At 42.6% G+C, this 26,997-nt stretch overlaps 1 protein-coding gene across 7 annotated transcripts; it reads left to right on the forward strand.

The window, feature by feature from the left end:
* On the forward strand, positions 1-26,918 carry TSC1 (TSC complex subunit 1). Of its 7 annotated transcripts, none has more exons than XM_032130693.1 (23): positions 1-48; positions 7,320-7,382; positions 8,428-8,603; positions 9,460-9,563; positions 10,201-10,353; positions 12,040-12,184; positions 13,204-13,358; positions 13,659-13,732; positions 15,157-15,335; positions 15,778-15,887; positions 16,109-16,232; positions 16,603-16,712; positions 16,945-17,017; positions 18,340-18,438; positions 18,531-19,098; positions 19,319-19,362; positions 19,888-20,054; positions 20,945-21,127; positions 21,486-21,596; positions 22,088-22,210; positions 23,170-23,357; positions 23,464-23,625; positions 23,897-24,377. In XM_032130693.1, exons 3-23 carry the CDS (start codon positions 8,498-8,500, stop codon positions 24,375-24,377), a joined length of 3,459 nt encoding a protein of 1,152 aa, XP_031986584.1. In that variant the 5' UTR covers positions 1-48; positions 7,320-7,382; positions 8,428-8,497. The 7 variants fall into 7 exon arrangements, with proteins under 7 accessions (XP_031986584.1, XP_031986583.1, XP_031986589.1 ...); XM_032130692.1 differs by lacking the exon at positions 1-48 and adding an exon at positions 86-190 and having other exon boundaries at positions 23,897-26,918; XM_032130698.1 differs by lacking the exon at positions 1-48 and adding an exon at positions 86-190 and having other exon boundaries at positions 16,606-16,712; positions 23,897-26,918.
* Positions 26,919-26,997: the final 79 nt, after the last annotated feature.

Below are 26,997 nucleotides of genomic sequence, written 5' to 3' on the forward strand. Positions count from 1 at the left end.
CGGGGAGGAACCGGGAGAGAAGCCGGGCAGCGAGCGGGGAGCGAGGCGGTGAGGCGGGACTAGGTTGCGGTGCGGAGGGATCCGAGGGGCGAAGCGCTCTGATGGGAGGGGGAGGCAGGGCCAAGATGGCGGCGCCCTGTGGGCCGGAGGAGCCCGGAGTGGTAAACAGCTGAGGGGAGGAGAGGGCGAGGTGAGTGCGCCGGGCCGGCCACCGCCGCGGCGACACCGGGGACAGCCGCGGGGACGGAGAGGAGGAGGCAGAGCAGAGGGATGAGCGGGGAAGCAGGGAGAAAGGGCTGGGGGAGGAGGCGGCAGGAGAAAGGGAAAGGGTCGGGGGGATGGGGAAGTCGGGGGGGTGATGTTCCCCCTCCGTCCCCTTTCCTGCCTCCGTCTGTCCCTTTTCCCTCCTTCCAGACAAACTTGCTCCGGGTCGCTGCCCGGGGGCCTCGGGGCGCTGCCCCCCCCTTCCCCCCCCCCCCCCCCCCCCCCCGCACAGGGTCCCCCCACCAGCCAAAGCGCCCTTTTAATTCTGCGCCTTTTATCGAAAAAGGCTCAGCAACCCCATTGCAAACGCTGAGTAGCGATTTCCAGGCTTCCCCTGCCTCGGTTACTTGCTGAGGAGGTTCCCTTGTCCGGGGTTGGATATTAAATAAAGCAGTTGTTAAAGTCTGTTCTCTCGGTGAGGAAGGCTTTTCTCATTTCCTTGCTCCTGGGTAGGTAATGTGAACTCAGGATGTTGTTTACTTCTACAATAAAACATTTTGCTTCCTGTTATCACAAAGAACTTGGAAGGCTGCAGTTCTGAAGTTTTCACCCTTTGTTTGCTATGGATGCATCCTCTATCATTGTTTTATCAGTTTAGGCAGAGCTTCTCCCCTTGCTGTTCGGGGTTGGGGTTTTTTTTTAATGAGTCTTTTACAAGGCAGTGAGTGAAAGGAAGAACGTGCCTTAAAGGAATGTATGATTCAAAACCCCTGGAAATGACCCAGAAACCGGGATCAGGTTTTGTGTGCAGAACTCTTTCCAGAACTGCTGTTTCCAGAGAACCTTCCAGTGGGTGCTAATACAGGTTTTCATTCTGTGCGTGGTCTGATCCTGCAGTTTTCTTACATTAATGTCTGGGGATAGTTGTTGGAAATCCATCAGAATTGAAGCACTACTGAAGTGATCCCATTAGGTGAAAAAATTCCTCTTCAATTTACATGTATGAACAACTAGAGACTATATCTTTGAAAACTGGAAATTTTAATAATCAGTGCAAACTTTGGGAATCCATCTGTCTACTGTTGTCTTTGCTGAGCAGCAATCAGGTATTCTGCTTATCCGGAACAGCTACACCACATTGAAGTTTAAAATAAAATCAGGGGCTTATAATCCTTTCCTCAGTGAAAACCCTTTTTGCTTTGTTTTTGTTTGTTCATTTGTTCTGGTTTCTTAGTAACCCAGTTCACCCAGCACTACATTTCTTTTATGGGGAATTGCATGGACTTACACCAGTGAGAATATAGTCAGAATATCTAATGTGTCATGAGATAAGCTTTAATTAAAATGATTTTATCTCTGGCTGTGTTGAATTCTGACACCTTAACTCTTTGTTACCTTTATGGTGACTAAAAATGTCGTGTTATTAATGGATTCCCATGTGAGATACACTGGCCAACTGCAGATGTTTTGGTGTTTGGACAAATATTTGTCTTCAGTAACTATTTGTAGTTTAAAATGAATGCTGGCTCTATTTGCAGCTGGACTGCTGGGATGTTGACTTGTCCTGATTCCTGAAATTCTTCCAACTGCCAGGCACCTTCTTGTCAGCCCTGACAGGAGCTGGGGATGTGATTCAGCCTCTGTACAAACTGAATGGCCTGTAACACACATGCATGGTGCACACACACACACACACACATATCTATTTGGAAAAGATACCTTTTCATTTATTAGGAGGAACTCCTTCCCTGTGAGGGTGGGGAGGCCCTGGCACAGGTTGTCCAGAGAAGCTGTGGCTGCCCTTGGATCCCTTGGAAGTGTCCTAGGCCCGGTTGGATGGGGCTTGGAACAACCTGGGATAGTGGAAGGTGCCCCGGCCACTGACAGGGAGTAGAACTTGATGGTCTTTAAGGTCCTTTCCAACCCAAACCATTCTGGGATTCTTCAATAATAAGCAAATAAAACGATCAAAGCACTTTGCAGTGGTGGAAGCAGGGAGGGCACTGGATTTTGTGGCATGTTGCAGACAGGTGTGTATTTAAGAAAGAATGTTACAGCTTAGTGTCTGGTATTGTATGTTCATGTCGTTTAATAAACATAATGAGGACAAGTAATGATGTCTCCTTTCTTAGCATAAGCATTTCTTTGAATAGCACATTAAGATTCAGAGTAAAGTTCTTGCAGTGGTGAATTGCTGTCACTTTCCTGGGCATTATTCATGTTTTGTTTTTACTTTACAGTTACACATTGTTTGGTATTGTTCTGTGTAATGCTGAGTTTAATTCTTGGAGCAGTTAAAATGCCTTGATGAGTACATTAGATAGGTTGCAGTGGTTTCAAGGTTTACTGAATTGCTGCCTAACTGTGTGAATATTTTAAAAGGTTCCTCTTGGGGGCAAAAAAAAAAATGCTGCAGAGATTTAGGAGTCTCACTCCTTGTGTTAGTGCCAAGTTTAGAGCTCTCTGATCACCTGTTTGTAGTTAAAAAGGTTCCACAGTTGGACTTACTTTCCGTGTACTGTTAATTAAATTGTTACAGAAAGCCAGGGCTTGTTCTTATTTATTTATTTGCTATTAATATATGCAGTTGTGTGTAAGGAATTGCAATAATTCCCTGATTCCCTTTAGTAACTGGCTGGTTAGCCTGGCTTCTGCCAGAGGGTGAAATGACAGTCCTTTCATGTTTGGGCTTTTTATGACATCGATTGTTTTTAAACAATTTTCCCTCTGACAGAAATGTGATGAGTAGCAATTAGCAATAGTGTATTAGCACAGCACAGAGTCCAAAGAATCTTAAATATTGCTGAATATGATTTTCTCTCTTTGTTTGGGCGTGCTGGGGTTTTTGTGATATTCCTGTTCCCATGTCAGTTAAGCACCTGTAACAAAGTACAGGAGAATGGGTATAATGTCAAGTTATAACTATAAGTAATGATCTAGTTTAGTTATGGAATCTTGTATCAGATCTTAATATAACCAGGAAAATATTTGCTGTGAGAAGAAGCCAGATACCTTCATTCTTTAAAGATGAATAAATAAATTAAATTGATTGTACTGCTGGTTGTAGTGATCAGTTTGAACGTAGGTTTAGAGTATTTAGAGTTATTATTTCTGGGTGATGAAAAAGGGAATTATCAGCTGCTTGCTTTCCTATGCCAGCAGTGGCTTTTCTCCCTGCTGGAACTTTTCATTCATTGCTTATGTCACTTGTATAATGGCACTGTTTAGTTTAACTGTGAGGGAAATGTAAAACTGAGCATGGTTAGGACACATAAAACAGGTTTCAGTTTTTGTGTGGTGAATGGGAGGGGGTGAGGCTTAATCCTTTCATGACCAACATTTCAAAGATGTGAGTGAAAAGGGCTGCTGTGTTGTCAATCTGAATTTTTCTTTGAAAACAATTGCTGTAAAATCCTTCTGTCCTCGTTCATGGCTTTTGCCAGAGCAATACCTGGGGATGTGACCTGACCTTACCTGCAAAGAAATCAGATGGAAAAGTGTCAATCTGAAGGTTCTGATCTCGTGGTGTTGAAATCAAATCCCCTTTTCTCTCGGGGCAGAGGGGGCAATGACCATTTACTGGCACACCCTAAATTTAACTGCTGGTTGATGAGGAGAGATAAAATACCGATATTGATCCCCCTCAGCACCCCCCAGAGTTGGTGCTCCCAGTGTCTGAATTTGGGTGTTGTTGCAGCAAAGGCCGAGGGTGTGTTTGTGGTGTGTCCCCCTCCTCCCCACCCCTTCGAGCAGCATAACTGGCACTACCAGCTGCTTTTTCATTTGGCTTGAGATAAAAATACACTGAACAGAAGAACATCTTCTCTTGACAGAAATACTTACAGAAGTCATAATCTTTGGGAATACTCTGCTGTCTCTTTCTCTGCTTAGGCTTTTCCAATTAATATTTCTACTGTCTTTCCCTTTGTCTCGAGTTTGTAGCTTAAACTGTTTTGTGTTGGAGTTAAATTGGCTACTGAAAAAAAAATTTAAACTGGGTTCTTGGCTTGTTGGCTTCTCCTTTTCCTTCTGTAAGATGGCTCCAAAGCTGTATTGGCGCTTTAATACTTTTTACTAAGTATATCTTTAAGAAAGCTCTTGAATATAAGAATAAGAAGTGCTGTTGGTGTGATGTTTTCCAGTGAGATTAAAATGGTGCATTTTAAAAGGTATTTAAACAGACTTTTTTCCTACTCTTTAGTGACCAAGTACTTTGGATCTTTTATGTAAAACTAGCTTTAAAAGTTAGTGAAGAGTCAGTGTCTCAAATCACATGGAAAACTTACTTGTTTTAATCCTATTAGTTGCAAGAATGGCTGCAGGGATGTGGAAATTCTTCTGATGAGGGAATGATTGCAGTATCTGCAGATGGAAGCATTAGCGGGACTCATCTTGTAACTATGTATTTGAGCAGAAAGCCGTGGTGGTGATGTGATACTGTAAAGATGTCAGGGATGTCCTGTTCACCACACAAGTATCAATTCCAGATACAAAATACCATGACAGTCAGGGGCTGATCCTGCTGTTTCACAAGGTGATGGGAGCCCCTTAACCTGGGCTGTGCTTATCTACATGATTTGAAAATCACATCGCAAATTCCTGGTGGGACTGTGATAAATCACGCTGACACCATGGAGCTGAACTTCGTCTGCCAGAACACGGCGTTTTCTGACTAAAAGCCTGTTGCCTGTAAACTACTTATTCAGCTGCCTTTGCCTGAAAAAAAGTGTGACATGATTTAAGACTATTGCTGGAATTTCCTGACTTGTTCATTTGCGTTGGGCACAGATTTGGAGCATCTCGTTCTTACTTAGAGTATAAAATGATAGAGTGACTTTACCTTGAGAAAAAAAGCTGTGATTTGCTTTTTTAAAGTTATGGCCATTTGTGTATAATGGGGTGACAACACTGGCTGGTTTGGTGTAACTTCAGATAAACTTCTACCTTGTGAGGTACCTGTGTGTGACATATTCAGATGTGCTTTGAAATACTTTTATTAATATTTTGAATACTTTTGGAGTGGAGACTGCTCCACTTTAAAATACTCCAGTACACGATTGACAAGTTTAAATAAAAGATGCTGGATTTATTGGCACAAGGTCACTCGAGCCATCTGTTTTAGTCAGGGAGCTTGGGAAATGATCCATTACCTACGTGTGTGTATGTGTGTGTGTCCTTATCGGCAGCTGAGCTCACCTTATCAGCCTCGCCCTTATCTGATGGCAGGGTTTGTTCGTGCCAGCACAGTGGCACAAAGTTTGAAATCCTCTTACCTACTCAACATTTAAACCGGGGTTTTCCCCATCTGTGTGCAGAGGTATTGTGGAGCCTGACTTCCAGAGCCCATCCATAGTCTCTTCAAAGGTGTGTTTTATGATTTTACCAGGCTGCAGCTTTTCCTCTGGCAATATCAGAATGAATGCAACTGCTGTTGAGGTTTTTACTGGTGCGACAAAGATCTGGTCCAATCTAATGGTATTGCTCAAGGAAAATAGGAAAAAAATCAGTCTTTTCACAAGTATGGAGTAGGAATCAAAGAGGAGAGTTGACAAGGTTTTTATGGGGTGAAAAAGCAGAGACTCGTGTTTCTGCTGCTTTAATTCTAAATACAGGTTTTTCGTGCAGCTGCTCTGGGGGTGTGGTCATCTCTTTTGTTAACAAGACTTTAAACAACTAATTCATGTTGCTTATGAAGCTGGTGGATCTATTGCTTAACCTTAGCTGAGACTGTGTCCTGATAGAAACTGAGGGACAGCAAGGCCTTTTTGAAAAATGTGTTCTCAGAAATAAAGGAATAGATTCCTTGGAGTGAGCTGCTTCCCCATACAGTGTTCCAAATGCAGTCATTGAGTGAATTCAGTATTATAATGATTACTAGAAACTAAAAAAGCAGTTGATACCTCAAAATTACTAACAGAGTGGAAGGTTGACTTCTTAGGTTGCACGGATGTGTGGCTTTAAACTTTTTGAAAGGATGGTTCACTCTCTGAGCATTGTTTGTCTTCTGAACAGCAAGTGCTTTGAGGAAGGAGTTGAAGCTTGGGAGTCTGCACAATGTAGAGAAAAAAAACCCCAACAAAAAACCCCAAACCAAAAACCTAAACCACAACAAATCCCAGCTCTGATTTTATGAAAAGCATAGATCCATTCTGCTTTCACTAAAAAGCAACTTCCCTCACCCCAAGTTTCTATTCTATTATTATCCAAGTCTTGCTCACACTCCCAGCCAGTTTTAAGTCTGCAGGTTTAGCATTACGCCAGCATTAGACTAGAAAGGAAATAGCATTTCAATCTAAACACTGCAGTGATCAGACTCTGCTGGCTTCTTGTACATGAACTGAAGTTTCATTTGGACTGTTCAGTTACAATCATTGAAAACTGAGGGTAGGGGATTTTGTGTTCTGCAGTGGTGATTACTGGAATGCTCCAGCCAGTTTGTTGCTACTGAAATGCCAGTTGTGAGTGTGGTGCCATACTATCACCTTTGAATTTGCAATCAGTGCCAGATTAAGTAAGCTGATGTCTGGTGGCACTAAGAAAAGTGACCTTGGGCAGTTCTGCAACTGCAGAGGGATATGTTGCAAATGACAAAGTTTACTGGTGGACACGTTAACTCCTGCTGTCCAGTAACTTTGTTAACCATAAATATTCAAGAAAGTAATATGTGTATAGGTAATTACAGCATTATCATTTAAAATAGAGCAGTGGTCTGTGGTCCTTGGCTAATGCCTAAAAATGTTTTGAATAGAATTTAAAGGCTTAAATTAATTACTCAGTGTTCAGAATAGAGAAGAATCCTTTCTGTGTAAGCTTCTACCTGCCATAAATAAAACTCTTTAGCTGCTTTTGAAGGGTCACAGTACAAATCTGTGGTCTTGTGAAAGCCATCTAGTTTGAGGTAATTGCACAGCTTAACCTGTGGACAGTTCTGGAAAGAGCAACTGCAGCACCCTTTGGTGTTTTTCAGACTGAGGGCTGACTGTTCTCACACAGGGGGTGCTCAACTCTGCTATTCTGTGTAAAAAACTTAGTGTTGGTCTGAACATCTATCTGATGTGATAAGAAAGAAATAAATCGTGCCTTTTCTTAACCTCTTTCTGGTTTTTCTTTATTAGTGATCATGAAAGGTGTGTGGCTGACAGCACTGCAGACAGAAGCTCAGCTCATCCACAGAACAGGTGCTGTAAACACAACTGCAGTAGAAAAACCATTTTGTGTGTAAACTTGGTATGTGTCAGTCTTGCCTTCCATGGGGGAAGTGAAAAATGTGTTCTAGCTCGGAGTGGGAGGGAAGAAGAAACCCTTGCTGATAATATTAGGTGTGATCTAAAGCCACCTTCATTCTCCCACTGGGAAAGGTTCGGCATAGGATTCTTATGGATGAAATAAAAATTGATTCATTTTGTGGTAGGTAGATAGATGTGACACCTGAATCTCTCTGATGCTGGTACATGGGAAGAAGCCGTTTTAAAAGCCTGAAATGGCTTAGATTTGCTCTCACTTAATATGTGTAGCTGACCAGTCATGTTATTTGCACACTGTTGCATTTAATACTTTATGCATTGATGTATTACTCACAAATCACACGAGTGAAGTCAAGGTGTGTTGTGCTGCTCAGCCTGTGTTTGGTGTGCTCAGGCTGCCCAGGAGCAGCAGCTGCAGCAGCCCTGCCTGAGTTTCCCAACAGCTGCAGCCTGGCCACGTTGCAAAGTCTTAAAGCCCAAATCTCTCAGTGTGCAGCAATGCAGAGCCCAGGGCAGGGAATTCCTGACCTGGTCACAGGAGTGGAGAAGGATCTGGAAGTGTGTATTTTCTCTAGAGTTTAGTCCTCTATGCAAAGGACTTGAAAGGTGGTTTGAGGAGGAATTGCTGCAAGAACTCAGGAATGGAGGGTTTCTAGGGAGCTTTTTGCATTTTATTCAACACTTTAGCTTCAGTTTGCTGACCTGGAGAGCAAGTGAAAAAAATAAGGTAAGAGAGTGCTCTGACAGTCTAGATACTGAGGCCTTCTGCAGAACAGATTAATGTCTTTGTGAAAAACATGAAGAAAACCCTGCTCATGACTCACTGGCTTTTTGGAAACTCTTACAGCTTTTATTGCAGGTGTGGAAACCCTAACAATCCTCTCAGTGTTAAATGGGCACTTGTGTGGAAAAGGAGAGATGAGAGATTTTAGAAAGGGAAAAGGAAAAGTTCACTCATCTGCTGTTTCTTCTCTCCTAGTCTGGTAGAAAGACACCAATGAAGAACTTCCTGCAGTTTTAACGTCCACATTCATGTCAGTACGTGCATCATGGCACAGCAAGGAAATGTTGGTGAGCTCCTCTCAATGCTGGATTCTCCAATTCTGGGTGTCCTGGAAGATATAACAGCTGCATTCAAAGATAATCTCAGTTGTGGTATGTATCCTTTTATGTAGTTTTGGGAAGGGTTTTGCTTTTACATCAATAAAGATGGAATAATGTGGGTTTTTTTCTATCAAACACTGTGTTTGCAAATGCAGCTTGAAAGAAACTCTTGATATTTGGGTTTGAAATTGCTTTAAGGATTGAGGCTTCTCTTCAGTCCATTTTGTTTAATGGCATGGCTCCTGGAGGGTCTGTTACATAATTGTTAAAACACTATTACAAAATGACTGGCTTTTCCTGAGGCAGAGCCTCAAGTGTGAGCTGATGAAACTTTCTTGTCAAGTGTATCCAGAAAGAATTAGGTGTCATCCCCATTATGGGAACCAGTGGGATTTTGTTAATTAAAAAAAATAACAAAAAGCCCTACTCCCAAACAAAACAACAGACTCAGACGTTATGAAAAGTGATTGCTGCTGTTGAGGCATCACTTGTGCTGACAGAGCCTTTTCAGAGCATGAGAGCACTGCCGGTGTCCTTGTCCCTGAACTTGCTCTCCTTTATCTGCTGAAGGGAGGGAACATCAAGTCACTCCTGAACACTTTACTGGGTAAAGTACCCTTGCAGCTCAGCTACCTGTAGGGTTTTATGGTTAGACAGTAATTGTTGGTTGTTAAAAATCCTGGTTCCTTTCACTGAGCCAAATGCAATCCCTTGAATGGTTTGGAACCAGGAAATGCAGTTGAGAGGTCTCATTTTCCCAAAGGTCTGCTAAACACCAAGGACTGCTTTATGTTAGAAATTGTGTAATAGTTGTTTAAAAGTTCTGCAATGTCCTTGTAGCAAGTGCTTCATTTTTAGTGCACTGAGAATGTTTTTGGTTTTTTCCTTGCTGTCCCCAAACTGACAGACCGTGGGCCTATGCTTGTCAACAACCTGGTGGACTATTACTTGGAAACCAATTCTCAGCAGGCACTGCATATTCTGTCCACTCTGCAAGAGCCTCATGACAAGGTAAAAAAAAAAAATCTTATTATGGCAGATTTTAGCCTGGTATTGAAGCAGCCTTTAAATAGCATCTGTTAAAACTCTGGGGTTCCACTCTGGTGTAGAATTACCTTGCTGTAGAGATGTAGTATCTCTGTAGTAAGAGTAGTTTAAGCTTTTAAGAAACTTCAGAGGTCTCTGTTTCTTGAGTTGCTTAAACTGACCCAATTAAGCAAAGAACCTCTAAAAAGGAAAGGACTTGGAGGATTAATGTTGTCTCTTTACAGTGCTCCTTCTGCTGGATGTGTTAGCCTAAAACAAATTGGGTATTTTGAGAGCAAGTAAGGATTTTAAATAGGTTGGAAATGGCACTACAAATTGGCTGCTGCTCAGATTTTTTTTTTTTTTTTTTTTTTTGGTTATTTACTTATAAACATTTTGAAGTGCAGTGACTGCTTCTGGCCTGTATAGTTTGCATTTGTATACCAGTAGTCTCAAAGTTACTGCAGGGTTCTATTTCCTCTGAGATCCTGTATATTTGTAAAATGCTTCGTTTCCATATTGACAAGCTGCTGAATATAGATTGGTGGACAAGAATATAGAGCAGTTAAATATAAATACATTTCTTTTCCTTTTTCTACTACTCTGCAAAATCCTTTATCAGCATCTACTGGACAAAATTAATGATTATATGGGCAAAGCTGCTACTCGTTTACCCACCCTCTCTCTGCTGGGACATGTGATAAGACGACAACCATCTTGGAAACACAAACTTTCTCAAGCACCTCTCCTGCTTTCATTACTTAAATGTCTCAAGGTAAGAACTGTCAGTGCTGTCCATAAAACACCTGATGTAAACATGCATACAGATGCAAGGCATTTGATTCCTGTTTTGATGTCATTTAGTTAAGCCACAGTGCTATTAATATCTGCTGAATACTCTGTACTGATCCTGTTATTGCTGACAATCTTGTTTCTAAAAGCCACTGTCACTGTGAGTTAGGAAAGTTTATTAAAACTTTCCTGAAATACACTAAAGACAAGAGGGCCCTTGGTGAAGCTGATGGATATCTTGAATGTGAACCTAATGAGAAATACAGTAACTTCCCACAGGTGCAGTTTGAATTTGTGTGTCCTCTACTTGCAGTGTAGATGGGCCATGCAATGGACTATTCCGTGGTGAAGTTACCTTGGAATTAGCAGACTTTCCCTTCTTAGCTACTGACATGCTGGATTACAAGGAGGTAGCTGTTCCCCCAAGCTTTGTGGGTTTTTTTTCCCCCATCTACAGATTTATCAGTTATAATACTGTACAGTACTGTACCAGTGAAGAAGGAGTGGAAAGTGCTTTGAGACCTAGAATGCGTTGTCAGTAATGGAATTCATTATGATAGTGAAGAATCCACATTAGTCATGAAGTCACTTTTAAATGCATGATGCAGTCAAGTGCCAGCGCTCTTCAAAACAAAACCACCACAAATTTGTAGCTGCCAAAGGAGCAGCTCCAGCTGCTGTTACTGGAACTCCTGACGTGCCTGACAAGATCTGTTGCCCTTTGCAGCATGACTGAGAGAGAAGTGAAGTGTGTCAGAAAGCCGCTAGGAGTAGGACAGAGACGTGAAGGTGCTGGGGGTGTTGGCAGAGGGTCAGGATGGACAGGAAATGTGCTCTGATAGGTTTGGTGTGACTGAAGGAGAGTAGAGGCTGTAGACACACAGAGGAGGATAAATCCTTAAAAACTGACTGTCCCATCAGCCTGAGTGGCTCCTGGGCCATACCCAGAGCAGCTCAGTGGCACCTGCCCACAGCCTGACCTGTGCTCTGTGCACCCCGTGCTGACAAAGGAGGAGCTACCAAGGAAAATGTGCATTAAACTGGGGTAGCAAGGAAAGGGTTTGAACCTTTTCTGTGTCCTTTCCTAAAATCTGATCCTCTGTTCCTGTTTCATCTAGCCAAAGGTTTGTACTGCCACATCCCTTTCTTGTGGCACGAGCCAAGGTGTTCTAGTCATTGTTTGAATTACTGTCTGGTGAAATTTCCAGCAGCCAGAGCCAGCAGCCCGGTTTAGTAGAAAAGCTTTTGACCTGTGTTGGTAACTTGCCGATACACTTGAACACCCTGATCAGATCTGCAGTTTCTGATTCTCTGAATGCTGTGTGAGTTTAGCTCTGCAAAGGAAGGAAGGTGGCACATAAGATACTTCACGTACCAATATTTTTTTTTACTCAGCTGTGGAACTGTGGTGATGTTCCCTTTTTAACTAAGACAACTTTTTATACAGAAATGCAAAAGAGCAGGAGCAAGAATCCCAAATCTTATTTTTTCTTCAAGTTGGTCTGTATGAAAAAACTCAATAATCTTGGATCATTAAGTTCTGGTAGGTTTCAGAGGGACTGTTTCAATAGAGAACTTTTTCCATGATGATGATTCAGTGTTCACTTCATCCTTGGAAAAAATTAAGTTCAACACATTTAACTAATGCAGGTTTTTTCCCTTCTTGCAGACTGACACAGATGTAGTAGTACTCACCACAGGTGTCCTAGTGCTAATAACCATGTTGCCAATGATTCCTCAGTCTGGCAAACAGTACCTTCATGATTTCTTTGGTATCTTTGGGCGTCTCTCAGCCTGGTGCTTGCAGAATCCAGGTGAGATTTCTACTTTGTTGCATGCAGTTGTGGTTTAGCAGTATCCTTGTGACTCATGTGCAGTTGGTGAGCACATTCTTTTGTGAGACTCTTAATGGTCTGAGATTATTTAAACACAGAAGATGATGTATTAAGCCCACAAGCTGTTCTGGTTCTTTGAGAGCATGGGGGAGTTCTTTGCTCAGAATTTAGAAGCCTCTTAGAATCTTCCATGTGGTGCTGCTACTGCATGAAATTCACTGAACCAAAGTACTGCCCTGATGACAGTGAAAAGCAGAGATTGATCTTAATGGAGAAAGAAGGGAAAATGCTAATGTTTGAGGCAGATTTTGGGGAATTTGATATTCCCAGATATAAATGGGGAGGGGAAAGAAGCAACGTATATAAGAGTTTCTTTTAATGTGCAAGTACCAATAGTCATGAAGGTTGGTAAAACTGGTTTTCTCACAGCCCTGGCTTTGCTGAATTTGTTGTAAGGGGTCTGATACCAGCAGTATCAGTGAGTGTGGCTCGTGGCCGAATGAACAAGTGCTGTGTTAAGCACATAGAGCTGCTATTTAGAGAGCCATTCTGCATTGCAAGTAGCATTGGAACTTCTGAGGTGGAGACTAAGATTTGTCTGTTGTGATTGCTTTTGGTGGCTACAAGCTTTTAGTTTTTACCTTTGGAAGTGAAACAAACCTTAGTTTCCTTTTTTAATCATTCAGTCCATCTTACTCTGGCTCACTATCTAGAGGAGGTTCAGGTTTTAACTTGAATAAAAACAAAGCTGTGCTTTGAGAATGACAGCACACTGGTTGGAATTAATGGTCCTCATCTTAATTTCTGGGTTTCCTGTGAGCTGATGACTAAGTGTTGCTTGTTTTCTGAGAAGACTTCACAGTTTCAGTAGGGACTATTTGTACCCCGGAAGACTTGTTCCATTTAACATTTCAAATTTCAAAGTACTTCGCTTGCATTCTTAGAACTTTTGTTCTTTTCTCCAATGTAATGAAAAAGATTCTAACTACTTTTTCCAGGTCATGTGGCAGAGATTTATCTTGTCCATCTTCATGCCAGCGTTTATTCTCTCTTTCATCGTCTCTATGGAATGTACCCTTGCAATTTTGTCTCCTTTCTGCGCTCTCACTACAGTATGAAGGAAAACCTGGAGACCTTTGAAGAAGTAGTCAAGGTAAAATGCTGCTCATCTGTGTATTACCTGAGGCAAGGAATTTATAGCTATATATTCCAATTTAATACAATTAATTTGCCAATTCAGCTGAGGGCTGATCAACAAAACAATATAAAAATGAGAGCTTGACGGAAAGTTCAGTTGGGATCAATTCTTGAAGCTATGGTGATGTGTATTAACCTTATCTGTTAAATGTAACATTCTGAATTCTTGGGATCAGTAGTTTGCTCATCAGCTTTGTGTGGTTTAGTGCAATCCAAAGGTGCTGCACTGATAACAAGTCCTTCTTCTTCCTCCCAGCCAATGATGGAACATGTGCGGATTCATCCAGAGCTAGTGACTGGATCTAAGGACCATGAACTGGACCCACGAAGGTATTATATGTTCTCTCTGCTATTAGGAAAGGCTCAAACTGAGCAGCTTTCAGTGAGGTTATTTCAGAAGGTTGCAGCAAAACCTTTTCTGTCAGCAACAGTTTGTGTGAGGGTGTTCTGCCACCCAGATTCATAGCTGCACCAGGTAAACACCTAGACTCTTCATCCCAGCTTACAGCTGGATGAATAAGCAAAAACTGTTGTGAAAGGTCATTAACAACAACATTGGGGTTCTAAATTCATTTTGTGTCTGGGATGGCATCTGTCTTCTACTTAACTTTATCTTATTTTTATGATTTAATGATCAATCACCCTCATAAAGATCTAAAACAGTTTGCCTATAACGAATAAAATGAAACTACCAGAGATGCTTCATTGGCTGGAGGTTTGGGTCATATTCCTTGGGTTTGTTGAAGTATTTGATGGGATTTAAGTGTTTAAAATGGCTTCAGTGTGTCTTGTTTTGGTACCTAGATATTGGTTCATTTAACAGATCAGTTCTTTTAACAGGTATGTGTTAACATTATCAGCTGTATTAGTTTTCTTTAGCAATAGGCTCATTTGCCTGCAGCAGCACCACTTGCTGCTTTTCTCTTGTCTCCACAGGCCCAGCCACTGAAGAGGAGAATTTGACTCTTGTTGCTGCACAGTAGTGCTCTTGCCCTGCTTTTCAGAGACACTAGGAAATCACTCCTAACTGGGAACCCATTGAATGTCACAATGCTCAATTTTGCAGGGGGGAGGGTGGCACCACTCAGGAGCACAATTGGCACAAACCTACCAGTGGAAGCCTTCTGTTTTGGTATCTTGGACAGAGAATATCCTACTTTCAAAAGCAGCCCAGCCTTTAATAGACAGCCTTCTGGGCTTTCTCTTCTTTACAGTGAACTTCCATCCCCTGAAATATTGGGCAGATCTAATCTGGCTGCTTAATTTAGTGAGAAGTAGTTTTCAGGGTGAAGGAGGCAGTAGTAGTAAAAAACATTCCCCAAACTTGGGAGGAAAAACCCAGATCTGAAACTGGCATTGCAGACAGTGTTTGTTTAAATAATACAGATTCCCTCACTGCTGGCATGTCTAAATTTTGACTACCAACATCTGAGTGTAGTTGAGCTGATTTCTACAGCTGCTGAAGCTCAGGATCAACCAAGTCTTCGTATGCTGTTCCTCCTTTCCAGAGTGCTCCATGGCAGACCTTTATGGATCTCTGTGTCAAAGCTGTTTGTCTCCTCTTTGAGACCCCCTCTCACAAGTCATCTGGTTGCAATTTCTGTCTGGTGCCTTGTTCCAGTTTGGCTGGGAGCATGCAAAGCTGTCTGGAACAAATGAGCCATCCTACAAGCCAATTCCTCCTATCTCCAGGAGCTCTTGTTTTTAACAATAATTGACTAACTTACTCTTTTGGATCCAAAAACTGTCTGCAGGTGGAAAAGACTAGAAACTCATGATGTTGTGATAGAATGTGCCAAAATCTCCCTGGACCCTGCAGAAGCCTCGTATGAAGATGGTTATTACTCTGTGTCTCGGAAACTCTGCACAAGCTTAAAACATCATCAAACTGACCCCAGTGCCAGCTCTTACATTGACACACAGAGCAGCTATGGTAAGACCTGCCTGATGGCTAATCAATACCAATTGCTGGAGGAGAACTGGCCCTAGAGCAGAAAAACTCATCTCACTAATTTATCCCACTTGATGTCTGATTCTTAGGCACCAGAAAATTAATCATCATTAAAAAAACAAATATATATATATATGTGTTTTCTATGTGCAGACATACAGCATATTCATATAAAGTTGTCTCTTCATCCCCCCCCATCCTCCCTACCCCGAAGCAGCAACAACAAAAAAGAAAGCTGTAGTATGTAAAGTATTCAATACTTTCTTAGGCTGGAAGAAAAGTCTCTACCTACAAATGTGTATGTTGAATGGATTTGAAATGCTTTGATTAAAAGCCTTTAAGTCCTAGCCTGAAGAATCCTGGGTTTGTATTTGGTGTGTTGGATACTTTTGAATTTTGATTTTCTATTTTTTTTAACTTTCAGGGACTTCTACCCCATATTCCACTCCTCGGCTAACACTATCACAAATGCCAGGGCAGCTACCTCAGATTCTGAGCCCACAGTCCACGAGGCTGTCGACTGAGCCACAGCAGGTAAAGCAGAAGAGGAAGCCCAGCAAGTTTTCATGCTTTGCACTTTCATAGTCTCTTATGCCAGTCTTTAAAATTCATGGTTTTGAGGTGTGCTGTGAACTCTTCAGAAGTTGGTGTTCATTTCACATTTAATCCCTGCCTGATCTCCTGTGTGAGAACCTGGATCCAGATGCCTCACACGTTCCTTTTCTGAGCTCTGCTGTGTTTTACTCTGTGCACAGGTCACCATCTGGAGCCCTTCTGCAGTGTGTGGTATGACCACGCCACCGACATCCCCCGGCGTTGTCCCATCAGAGTCATCCCAGTCTGCATCACAGCCCTACAGCAAAGCTTTTGGCTCATCTGGTACGTGCTGCATTTTGGAATTAGGCCTTCAAGGGTTATTATACTGGAAATTCTGGCTGTAAATTTTACTGTCGGTTTTTAAATGGGAATGCCACATCGTGCCAGTTGATAGGCTTGAGTGATTACTCCTGTGAACTGAGTACCTCACCTAGAGCAGTGCTGGTGCAAACTGAGAGTGGAAGTCTGTGAATTCAGTGCCAAAGTCTGAAGCAACTTTTGGGAAACTGCACTTTTGTATTGATAAACAGTTGAAAGATACTTAAGAAGTAAATGCTATGAGGTAGTGTTTAAATGTACAAGTCTTCACATACAATGTTCAGCTGAAAGGAGGAAAGGGGAGCCTGTTGAGAGAACTTGTGCTCCTTTTCAGCAGGGGGGAAAGGAACACCTTTGGGAACACCAGCCACATCTCCTCCTCCACCCTGCACTTCAGATGACTTTGTTTCACTCCCTTCAGCTGCTGCCACACCTCCTAAAAAGGTATTACAAAATTCTTCTGCTGAACTAATTGGGTTTTTCTTTTCACTGACTTACCTTAATTCAGTGACCTTCACTGAGAAAGATCAGCGTAGCTGGTTTATAAAGAATGTTGCATTTCACTTGCAAAAACTCATTTTCTTCTAAGTTTAGACATCCACTGCCGTTTCCAGCTGCACAGTTGCCAAAGAAATCTAAGGCAATTAATGTATTCTGGGTTTCTTTTGTTTTCCAGGAGGACAAACCAGATTCTGGGAGGCCTTTACTGTACCGACAGCAAAATGTCACAAACAGCGATAAATCATTGGGTAAACTCCATTTTCCTCTCCCCATTACAACAACCTATTGTAAACAACTCCAGTTGTTATTGACACATATTCCAATTCCCAAACACTTTCCCACAGGATTTTTTTTCCCCTGAGTTCTTTGTAGTTCCAGGATGCTCCCTTAACCTGTGATTCAACTTCACTTCTTGAGGTGCTTTTGATTTCATTTTAACTATTCATGTTCAGAAATAGTTTGAGATCTTTTTTTACCTTGCTCTTCTGCATATTTAAATATACAAATCTACACGGAAGGCCAAAAAAGGATATTTACTTTTATAAAAGCTGATTCTTTGAGGATGATTATTTTTATTAGAAGCAGCGAGTTGTATATTAAATTTTGCTTCAGCAAGTTTTATGTCCCATGTCTGGATCAAACTGTAAGGCTGCACATCAGGGTAGATATGATGCTTCTTCTTAAAGGCCTCTGGAAAAACTTTTCTATCTACAATTATATTGCTGTACTTGAACTTTTTTTAAAGTTCTGTGAAATACTGAAATCAATAGGTTGAGGAACTCAACTTTTAATAGGTAAATGTAGATTCCATTTTCCATTCTCTGTCATCTACATCTGTGACAGCTGTAGAAAGGGATTTCGGCACTGTATTTGAGACCTCTGTGCTGTGAATCTTTACCATCTTCAAAGTGGAGATGATAGTGAAATTTAGAGCTGGTTTTTCATGGTGTACTTGTGTAGTACCACTGGAATGTGAACATTCTGAATTGCAAGTGAAGAACAGGTGAGGTTTTTCACTGAGTTCCTGATCTGTGACTGAGCTGAGCATAAGGCTTCCATCTTGCAGGTTTGAGTGTGTATCCAACAGCTGCTGTCTCAGTTTTGATCGGTAGCCACATATTGGCAAGTTTGTATTACATCAGATTGCTAAACTTCCTTTTTTCAGGCAGGTGCTGTGTCCTTGTGGAGCCAGCTCAGAAGCTAAAGGGGAGGTTAATGTTAATTAGGAAGTAGAGCAGTCACAGTGCACACGAGCCACCTTATTTTATTCATTTAATGGGTTAAATTGCAAACAGCACATCCTTCCTCACAGAGTCGTGCGGTAGGAAATGTTAAGTTTACAAAATTACATTTTGGGATCAGGACTGACCTGTGACTGATCTCTGAGCTGTTTTCCCACATGGAATGGAACAGGAGTCAGATAACTTCCTGCTCTGAGGAAGCATCTGAAGGAGGGACAAGCTTTTATTCTAAGGACCTTGCAGCAGTAAAAGACTTGTGTTTTGTGCTGTGCTAAGGCTGCAGAAAACGGCACCTGTACAACTAACTTTCTGTTTTCTGTTTTTTTCAGACATACCCAGTAGTAAAAGTTCAGTAACCTTAAGTGATCTTGCAGAGTTTTTAGGTGGGTTGTCGTTTGAGGATAGCGCTGAGAAGGACAGAGAGGAAGGTAATGTCTGCCCTCCTTAGGTACATCTTAGCTAAGGAAATGTTTGTCTTGTTGAAATACCAAATGCATCATGATGCTTCCCCTCTCCTCAGATGCAATATCTAAAGAGATCTCCGAGATCACGACCGATGCTGAACACATGGTGCCTAGAGGAGGATTTGACTCCCCGTTTTACCGCACAAACGAAAGTCTGTCAGGCTCTCAGAAGAAGACTCACTCAGCAGCCTCCAGTGTTCAGGGACACAGTCAGACCTCTGAGCCTTTAACATCTCTCGACAAGCCTGGGCCTGAGGGTGCACGGGAAACACCCAAACAAACCTTTACTCCCATAGACAAGCCCTGTGGAGGCCCTGGGGAAAGCCCTGCTGGGAACAGGGAAGGAACCTCTGGGGAGCCGAGTATTCTCACTCCCAGCCCTTGCAAAGTACCAGCACAAAGGAGAGTGGTGTTTGGGAGTGGGCAGCCTCCCCTCTATGAGCACCTCTTCGAGGTTGCATTACCAAAGACTGCCTACCTCTTTGTTGGCAAGAAGACTGAGGAGCTGCTAAAGAAAACCAAGGGAACCCAGGATGAAGACTGTATGTCCTCAACTTCTCCCATGGAAGTGCTGGACAGGCTGATTCAGCAGGGAGCAGATGCACACACTAAGGAGCTGAACAAGTAGGTGACTGAAAATCTTACTTTGCAGACTTTATTGTTACTCTTTTTTGTGCTGGCTTAATTTTAAGCTGTGCTGGAAAAGCAGCTGCGCAGTTCCTCCCTAATCTTTTCATACCAACTGACCTTAATTGTACTTTTACCAGGATATAAGCTCTTTTGTGGTGAACATTCCATTTTTATACTTAAACTTACCTGTTAATGCTGGATTTTCTTTTTTCAGATTGTCTCTGCCAAGCAAATCTGCTGACTGGACTCACTTTGGAGGTGAGGAAATTTCTCACGTGTTTTGGCAATCTGTTCCTCTATTATTAGACTTGCTTAAACAATGACCTGCATACTTTTTGCTTGTGGGTTTTTAACTAACGCTGCAGAAAGATGATGCACTCCACTAAGTCATGGTTTATCTGCTTAGCAGATAGCTGTGTTCCAAAGAGATGAGCTGCTTTTTTCATCTTTGAAAAGTGCAAAATTCTAGATGCTTCTTCTTTTGACCATTTCAGAGTTACTAAGCTTCAGAGTGCTGCTGGTCATCTGACAGATCCTTCCACCTTCTCACTGCTCGTTGAATCTAAAACTGATTGTTTTTCTTGCTTATTTATGTGTCTGTATATTAGTTTGATGCTCTTAGGCTTCTGTGGTGGTGATGGCTTAGCTTTCCTTTCCTTAATCAAAGGAGCAATCCATTTGAGGCGTATACATGTTGCTTTGGGAAAAATGTTTACAGTTTAGTGTTGGAGATAAATAGAGCAGAGAGTGAAGCTCAGTAACCTTTTCTGTCTCCTACTCCAGGTTCTCCCCCCTCAGATGAGATTCACACCCTGAGGAACCAACTGCTTCTGCTGCACAACCAGTTGCTGTACGAGCGCTTCAAGAGGCAGCAGCACGCGCTGCGCAACCGCCGGCTGCTGCGCAAAGTCATCAAAGCCACGGCTCTGGAGGAGCACAACGCTGCCATGGTGAGCAGGGCTGTGCTCCACCGGTGGCTCAGACACACTGGTGCTGCAACAAGTGTTAATTGGCCTGTCTGGTGTCTTTTGGTGCCACTCAATTAACAAAGAAGCCTCATTTGTCACCTTATTAAAGTTGGTGTTTGTGGAGTGACAGTGCGCACCAGTTCTGTGCGGTGTCGGTGTTATTGTCAGTACTTTGTAGTTGACTGCCGGCAGCTGAATCCTTCGTGCTTGACCCCTGGCAGCACTTGCGTTTGGATAATGGTAGAGGCTTCCCTGTTAATGGAGGGTTGTTCAATGCCTGGCTAAACACCTTATTGCATATTTGATAAAGTGCTGTCCTTTTGCTCCTCAGTTGAGGAGTAATAGCAAAAGCTTTGAAAATTCAAGTGTGCCTTTCCAGAGGTGTTCACTGTGACAGAATTTGAAGTTATAAGTGCACTGAAGGATGTCTCAGGACATATTTAGGTGTATTTCATTCTGTATTTTCATATTATAGCTAATTCCATCAACAGTTTCACCCTCTGATAACTTACTACAAGAGCCAAAAATAGACTTCCAAGTAGGTTTTGGAAGATGAACTGTTGCTTCAGCTGTGAGGCCCAAGAACCTATTGGAAGCATGAGAGGCAGTGGAAAAATAGGTTATTGCTCATTGTGCCTTTGAATATGGCTGTGAGTTTTCAGCCTGTCCACTCCTACCACCATTTCATCTCCTTTTCAGCCAAAACCAAGCCAAACCCCAAAAGCCTTGAGAACATGCTCTGTATAAAATGATGTATGTGTGGAAAAGTGTTTGCCTGCGTGCTGGCAATGACAGCTTTGCTTGGCTGAGGGTAGATGTCCTAACTGCTAAGCGGGTGTCTCGTCTGATGCCTCATGTGGGATTCTTAACAGAAAGATCAGCTGAAACTGCAGGAAAAGGAGATCCAGGCCTTGAAACTGAGTCTGCAGAAAGAACAAGCAAGGTACCACCAGTTTCAGGAGGAACATGATAACATTGTGGCTCAGCTTCACAGCCAGATCCGACAGCTGCAGCACGACCGGGAGGAATTCTACAACCAGAGCCAGGAATTGCAGGTATGAAGCATCAACAAATTTGTTGCCTACTTACTGGTTTTAAAAATAACCTTCTTAATAACGAGGCATGAAATACCTGAGAGAAAGCTGCACATTTTTATTAGAGATGCTGTCCTGATTCAGAATGAGACAGTGCATAACTTAGTATGGAAGTGCTTAACTTAGTATCGTCCTTTTATAGTTCTGTTTTGTCCTGTCCTCAGCTTGAAAATAGGAAAAGGCAGGTTCTTAGCTGGTTTGGAGGGGTCAGTATAAATTGATTTCCAGTGCTGGAGGTTTTACAGCCTCCCAGCCCTGTGCCCTTGCTGTCCTTAGTGAAGTTTCAGAACCCTGAGTAGTTTTTCTGTCACTTGAACAGACCAAGCTGGAAGACTGCAGGAACATGATAGCAGATCTGAGGTTGGAATTGAAGAAGGCCAACAACAAGGTGTGTCACACTGAATTGCTGCTTAGTCAAGTTTCTCAAAAGGTAAGAAAAGTCAGTGTTGTCAGGTTCCCTTTGTGTCTTTCTGATTATTTTTTATCTGATAATTTTCTTTCTTGTTCTGAAAGAAGCCTGTGCTGAGCTCCATAGAGTCTGATATTAATTGCACAAAAAAACCCCACAGAAAACTATGTGTTATTGAAGAAACTAAATGCAGTTCAAATGCTTCTGAAATTTCTTAGTTTGGCTTTTTCCACAGCAGGAATTTGCAGACTGAGCATTATGAATTTGTATTAAAGTTCTGCTAAGTGTTGACCTCTGATAGATATTGTTTATGTCAGAAGTTGAATGGAAATGAAAAGTTCTTCATGAAAAATATTTATTTAACTCTTAACTACCTATGATGCATTGGATTTTAGCCTTTGTCTCCCTTCTTTATAAAAATACCCTGTGAACACAATGCCTGTCTGAGAGCTGGGACTCTCCTGCTGAATTGTTCATCCCAGTGTTGGATTCTGTTCCATTTCCCTTCCCAGCTTTCCAACAGTGAATCGGTGCAACAGCAGATGGAGTTCTTGAACAGGCAGCTGCTGGTTCTTGGGGAGGTCAATGAGCTGTACCTGGAGCAGCTGCAGCACAAGCACACAGACACTACAAAGGTACCAGTGCAGGGGACTTTTGGGGAGACTTCCCTTGAGGTCATCGTCCAGCAGTTCCTAGCCCTGAGTTCAGAAGGAAAGGCCTTGAAAACTTAACAGATTCTTTGTTCTGAAATTGATTTTCAGGGTTTTGATTTTATATTTGATCTTCTGTTCAGATATTTTCTGCCCTGTAGGTTGGAGGAGTATCTTCAGTGCCCCTTCAGAAAGCTAAGAAGGGCTTGTTGGGGTACAGCTGGGGTCAGTTTTAGCCACCTCATGTAAATTCTTAGCAATTTCTTTTCCAAAGGCCAAGACTTGACTGTGCTGCAATATAACTGACAGCAGATTGTTGGTAAAATAATGCAGGGTAGTAGTGCCAGAATTTGTGGAAAGATCTTAACAAGGATTTTACGGGTTTTCGTGAGGTGTTACTTTAAAATGAGCATCTCAGCCTTCCCACTCAGTCATTTTCCTATTAAAAGTTACCAGTAACTTCACTAAAACTTCTGTGGTTCATATGGTTTTACTTCCTGACTTCAAAGAAACCTTTTTCTAATTAGAAGCAAGTAACTTACACAACAATATAACTGTTCCTGCGTGAGAGCACGTAATTAAAGAAGGTGAATAATACACTGAGAAAAAGGCTTCTACTGGTATTTAATGAAGGTCATGTTGGAAAAATGGATTTAAAATGGAGATTGTCTACTCTAATCCAGTGCAGAACTGGCAAGAGTGCTTTGATGAAAAGAGGTTTTCATAAGGAACATTAATGTGCTAATAAATTCCAGTGATGTGTAGTTATTTTAATAGTGTACATCCTCGGCAGGGCTGGTTTTCTATATCTGTTTTTAGAAATGCTGCTTTTATTCTAGCTTGCTTTAAAACATGCCTATTTATAACATCAGAAACATGTCTAAACACCAATAAAAATAACACAGGATCAAATTATACTTTACCATTGTGTTGTTTGCTTCAAGGAGGTTGAAATGTTGCACGCTGCTTTTCGGAAAGAACTGGAGAAAGCAAAGTTGTGTGTTCAGCAGCAAAGCCAAAGGCTTGATGCTTCCCAGAAAAGGATAGCTGAACTGGAATCTCAGCTTGCAAAAAAGGACCACCTCTTCCTCGAGCAAAAGAAATACCTGGAAGATGTTAAAATCCAAGCAAGGTAGGGGCTTCTTATGTAACATTTTAGCTGTGCTTTGACAGATGCACTGTCACAGCTGAGGCAGAATCTGGAGATTTTGGACATTCTGATTTCTCTCTCTGTTCAGGGGTCAGCTGCAGGCAGTGGAAAGCAGGTACAAGGCCCAGAAAAGAATCACCCAGGCATTTGAGCTGGAGATCTTGGATCTGTTTGGGAGGCTGGAGAAGAGCAGCCTACTGAAAAAACTTGAAGATGATAAAACAGAAGCAGCTGAAGCAGCAGAAGAAAGGTGAGGGTGTGAAATCTGCAGGACCCATGTGGGATTATTGTTAGTTTGGGACTTAGAACAGTGGATGTTGCAAAGCTGAGTGTGTGACACATCTGGTTACCCCCTGTCACTCCTGCTTTGCCACAGAGCTATGAAAGGAAGCCTGTTGAAGTACATACCCAGAGGCAGAAATGGAAAGTAATCAAAGTAATCTGCCCTGGCCAGCATTTCCCTCTCCTCGCTGTTTACTTGCTGTGATTTCCTTGACCCTGTGTCCTCTCTCTTCCCCAAGCAGGCTGGATTGTGCTAATGAAGATACAGCAGGACACAGTGAAGAAACCATGGGTAGAAATGGAGAGACCAAACCTCCCAGCACCCGAGGCAGCAGTAGCAGTAAGGGGGGCAGCAGCAGCGAGCTCTCCACCCCAGAAAAACCCCAGAACCAGAGGCTGAGCAGTCGCTGGGAGACGTCGGTGTTGCTGGAGCCCTCGACTACTGTCCCACTGACTGTAGGTTCACTCCCCAGCTCCAAGAGCTTCCTTGGAATGAAGGCACGAGAATTATTTCGCAACAAGAGTGAGAGCCAGTGTGATGAGGAGGGGGTCACCATCAACAGGCTGTCTGATGCCCTAAAGACTGAACTATGTAAAGATCCAAGCATGGAGTCAAAGTCTCCTCCAAGCCCCGATAACCTCTCACCTAAGCTCCAGGAAAGCAGTGTTGGACAGCTTCATATCATGGACTACAATGAAACTCATCATGACCACAGTTAAAGAGGAAGATAGTCAATCAGTGTTATTTTCATATTCTTGGCATAGAACAGGAGGCGTGAGTGCAAGTTTAACTAAAAGCTTTTATGTTTCTTTGGTCTGAGCAGTGGCTCATGCAGCGGAGCAGGATCGATGGCCAGGAACGGAAGGAGGCTGCTGAATGAATGCAAAGTGGATTTTTGGGTCTGGAATTGAAAATGCCCAGCCTAACTCTTGCTTCTTTCTCAAATTCAATCCTTAGCAGTGTGTACTAATTTGAAGGGACAACTGTTAGCATTTGCAAGTATTTTTTTCCCTTTCTCCCTGTCCCCAGTTGAGTGGCTGCGTTTATGAACTTGAGTGCAATATGAGGCCAAATTAACATTTGTGAGTTTACTCTGAATGCTTTGTATTTCCTTGCAAGCTTCCCATTTAGAGCAGCTGGTTGTGCTGCCTGTCCAGGTGACTTCGGTTCCTTTCACTCTGGAAAGAAGCAGCACTAGGATTTCCAGTGCATTCTCTATTTTTGCCTGTCCACTGTCCCACATCCCTCAGAGCCCAGCCTTCATTAAGTTGGAGTCTGAATACCCAAATGTTTAAAGAACATTGTACCTCTGCAAAATGATTCATTCACCCTAATTCATGATCATTGTTTATATTGTCCTTAACATTTCCTGGAAAGTTACGTTTGAGCAGACAAAAAGGAACTGGAGTTTGTAATGCAGAAGAGACCATAAATGCTGAAGACTTGTTAAAACACCAGCTTCAGATCTTCTTGGTGTTTGAAGTGTTGCCTGACAGACTGTGATTGACATCACATTGGTTCCTATGGGAAAGCAATTGGGGTGGGAGAAGAGGGAAGAGGAAGCTTCACTCAAGTAGGGAGAGGATGCAGAACATGGAGGTAGATCTCCAAGCTCATGAAGATCTGCAGAGGAGGATTTGCTTCTCTAATCAGGGAAATGTGCTGCCTCACCCTCCTTCATAGTTCTGTTCTTTGTTCCTGGTCTGAACAAGACCACCATGTTTTGAGTCCAAGAAATTGGCTTCATTCTTCCTGGGAATACCTTTTCAGGCTTGACTTGGAGAGCACGGTTTCCTTTGAGTGCTCTTCTACTTGGATTGCAGCACATTTTCTGTTCAGCAATGTCAGTTTGGCTCTAGGTGTCTCCCCTTCACCCTCATCCTGCTTCCTTAGATGACAAGGCTGAGGAGGAATCCTGCTCACACTGAAATCAGAATCCTGGTGTGAAGCCTTACAGTGTTGGTCATGTTTTAAATCAATGATGAGCTTTCTGTGAAGGAGAATTGTGGGATCAGGGCTTGTCAGTGGTCAGACTCAATCTCCTTCATGACAGAGCAGGGCCTGCTGTTAGGAAGGCAGTGCTTGTTTTAAATGTCCCATGTGGCTGGGTCCAGGCGTACTCAGATGGTTCAGGCTTCACAGTTCCCCTGCATCACACGTGGCCTCTTCTCCTAAACGTTCTGTGGGTGGCAGCTGCTGTTTAAGAACCACCTCACATAGAAATCAAGTCCAAGCACACTTGCATTTGTAGTTCAAATCCCTTCTTAGCCCGGGTGGGAACGAGACTCTCAGAGCAGCTGGTGCCCGGCTCACTTGCCCCTGACAGGACTCGTCCTCCCATTTCCGCCTCCTCCGTAACTCCAAGGTCTGAATACATTTCTGCCTGTCTTAAATTATTCTCCGTGTCCTTTCGGTTGGTCAGTCCGAACTCTGAGAGTAGAGGTGAACTTCAGTGGTTGTGTCAAAGCTGACTCTGCATGGAGTAGAGAGTAGAGAGTTGGTTGTAAGTGACAGCCTGGTTTTGTCGGCGTCTTTAGGCTTTCTCAGACGTAGTGGTAGCAAACGTGGTAGCGCGTGTTTCGGTAAGATTTGGAGGTTTCCTGCCCCTTTCCCACTGGATCCCAGCCCTGGGAGTGAACGGTTTGCACACAAAGGGCCTGATGGGCCAGCTCAGCCGGGAATGTTGGAGGAGCTCATTCCCGTCCCGCTCTGCCGAGCCCGGATCTGGCGTTCCCAGGGGAGGCAGGTTTTGTGTCGGTCACAAAAATGCCCTGGCAGCAACGCAAGCTCTTTGATAAGGTGGCTTTTTTCTTCTTTTAAACAGGATTTTAGCACCGGGATAGTAATGGAAACCACTTTAGGTTTGTTTATGGACCACAAAGATTATGGAGGAACAAATTTTGCAATTTTCTTTCGTAAGTCTAAAAATCATGGATCTGCTGTATGTAGTTAACTTGCAGTTTGTTTGAAGGGGTCCCATCAGTGAAGTGGAAACAGATTTTTTTAACTGACTGCTTTTAGTTAAATCTAAAATTGCTGTCTTTGTCAAGTTAATCTGTTCCCTGCCTCGCTCTTTGTAAGCATGTTAAACAATCCACATTAAATGCCATAAATATGAAATACAAGGAAATGGTACAATCGTAAGCTAAAGAGAACTTAAACCAAAAGGAGGTTTTGCTGTCCTTATTAGAATGTTCTAAAATGTCAAGGCAGTTGCTTGTGTTTAACTGTGAACAAATAAAATGTATTGTTTTGCACTAGTCTGTGTTAAATTCTCTGCCAGCCGACTTCTTTGGGACCAAAACACACAGAAAGGAGTTCAGTGTCCAAACATCTTCC

Source organism: Corvus moneduloides, chromosome 21 (genome assembly GCF_009650955.1).
Source record: "Corvus moneduloides isolate bCorMon1 chromosome 21, bCorMon1.pri, whole genome shotgun sequence".
Lineage (NCBI taxonomy): Eukaryota > Metazoa > Chordata > Aves > Passeriformes > Corvidae > Corvus > Corvus moneduloides.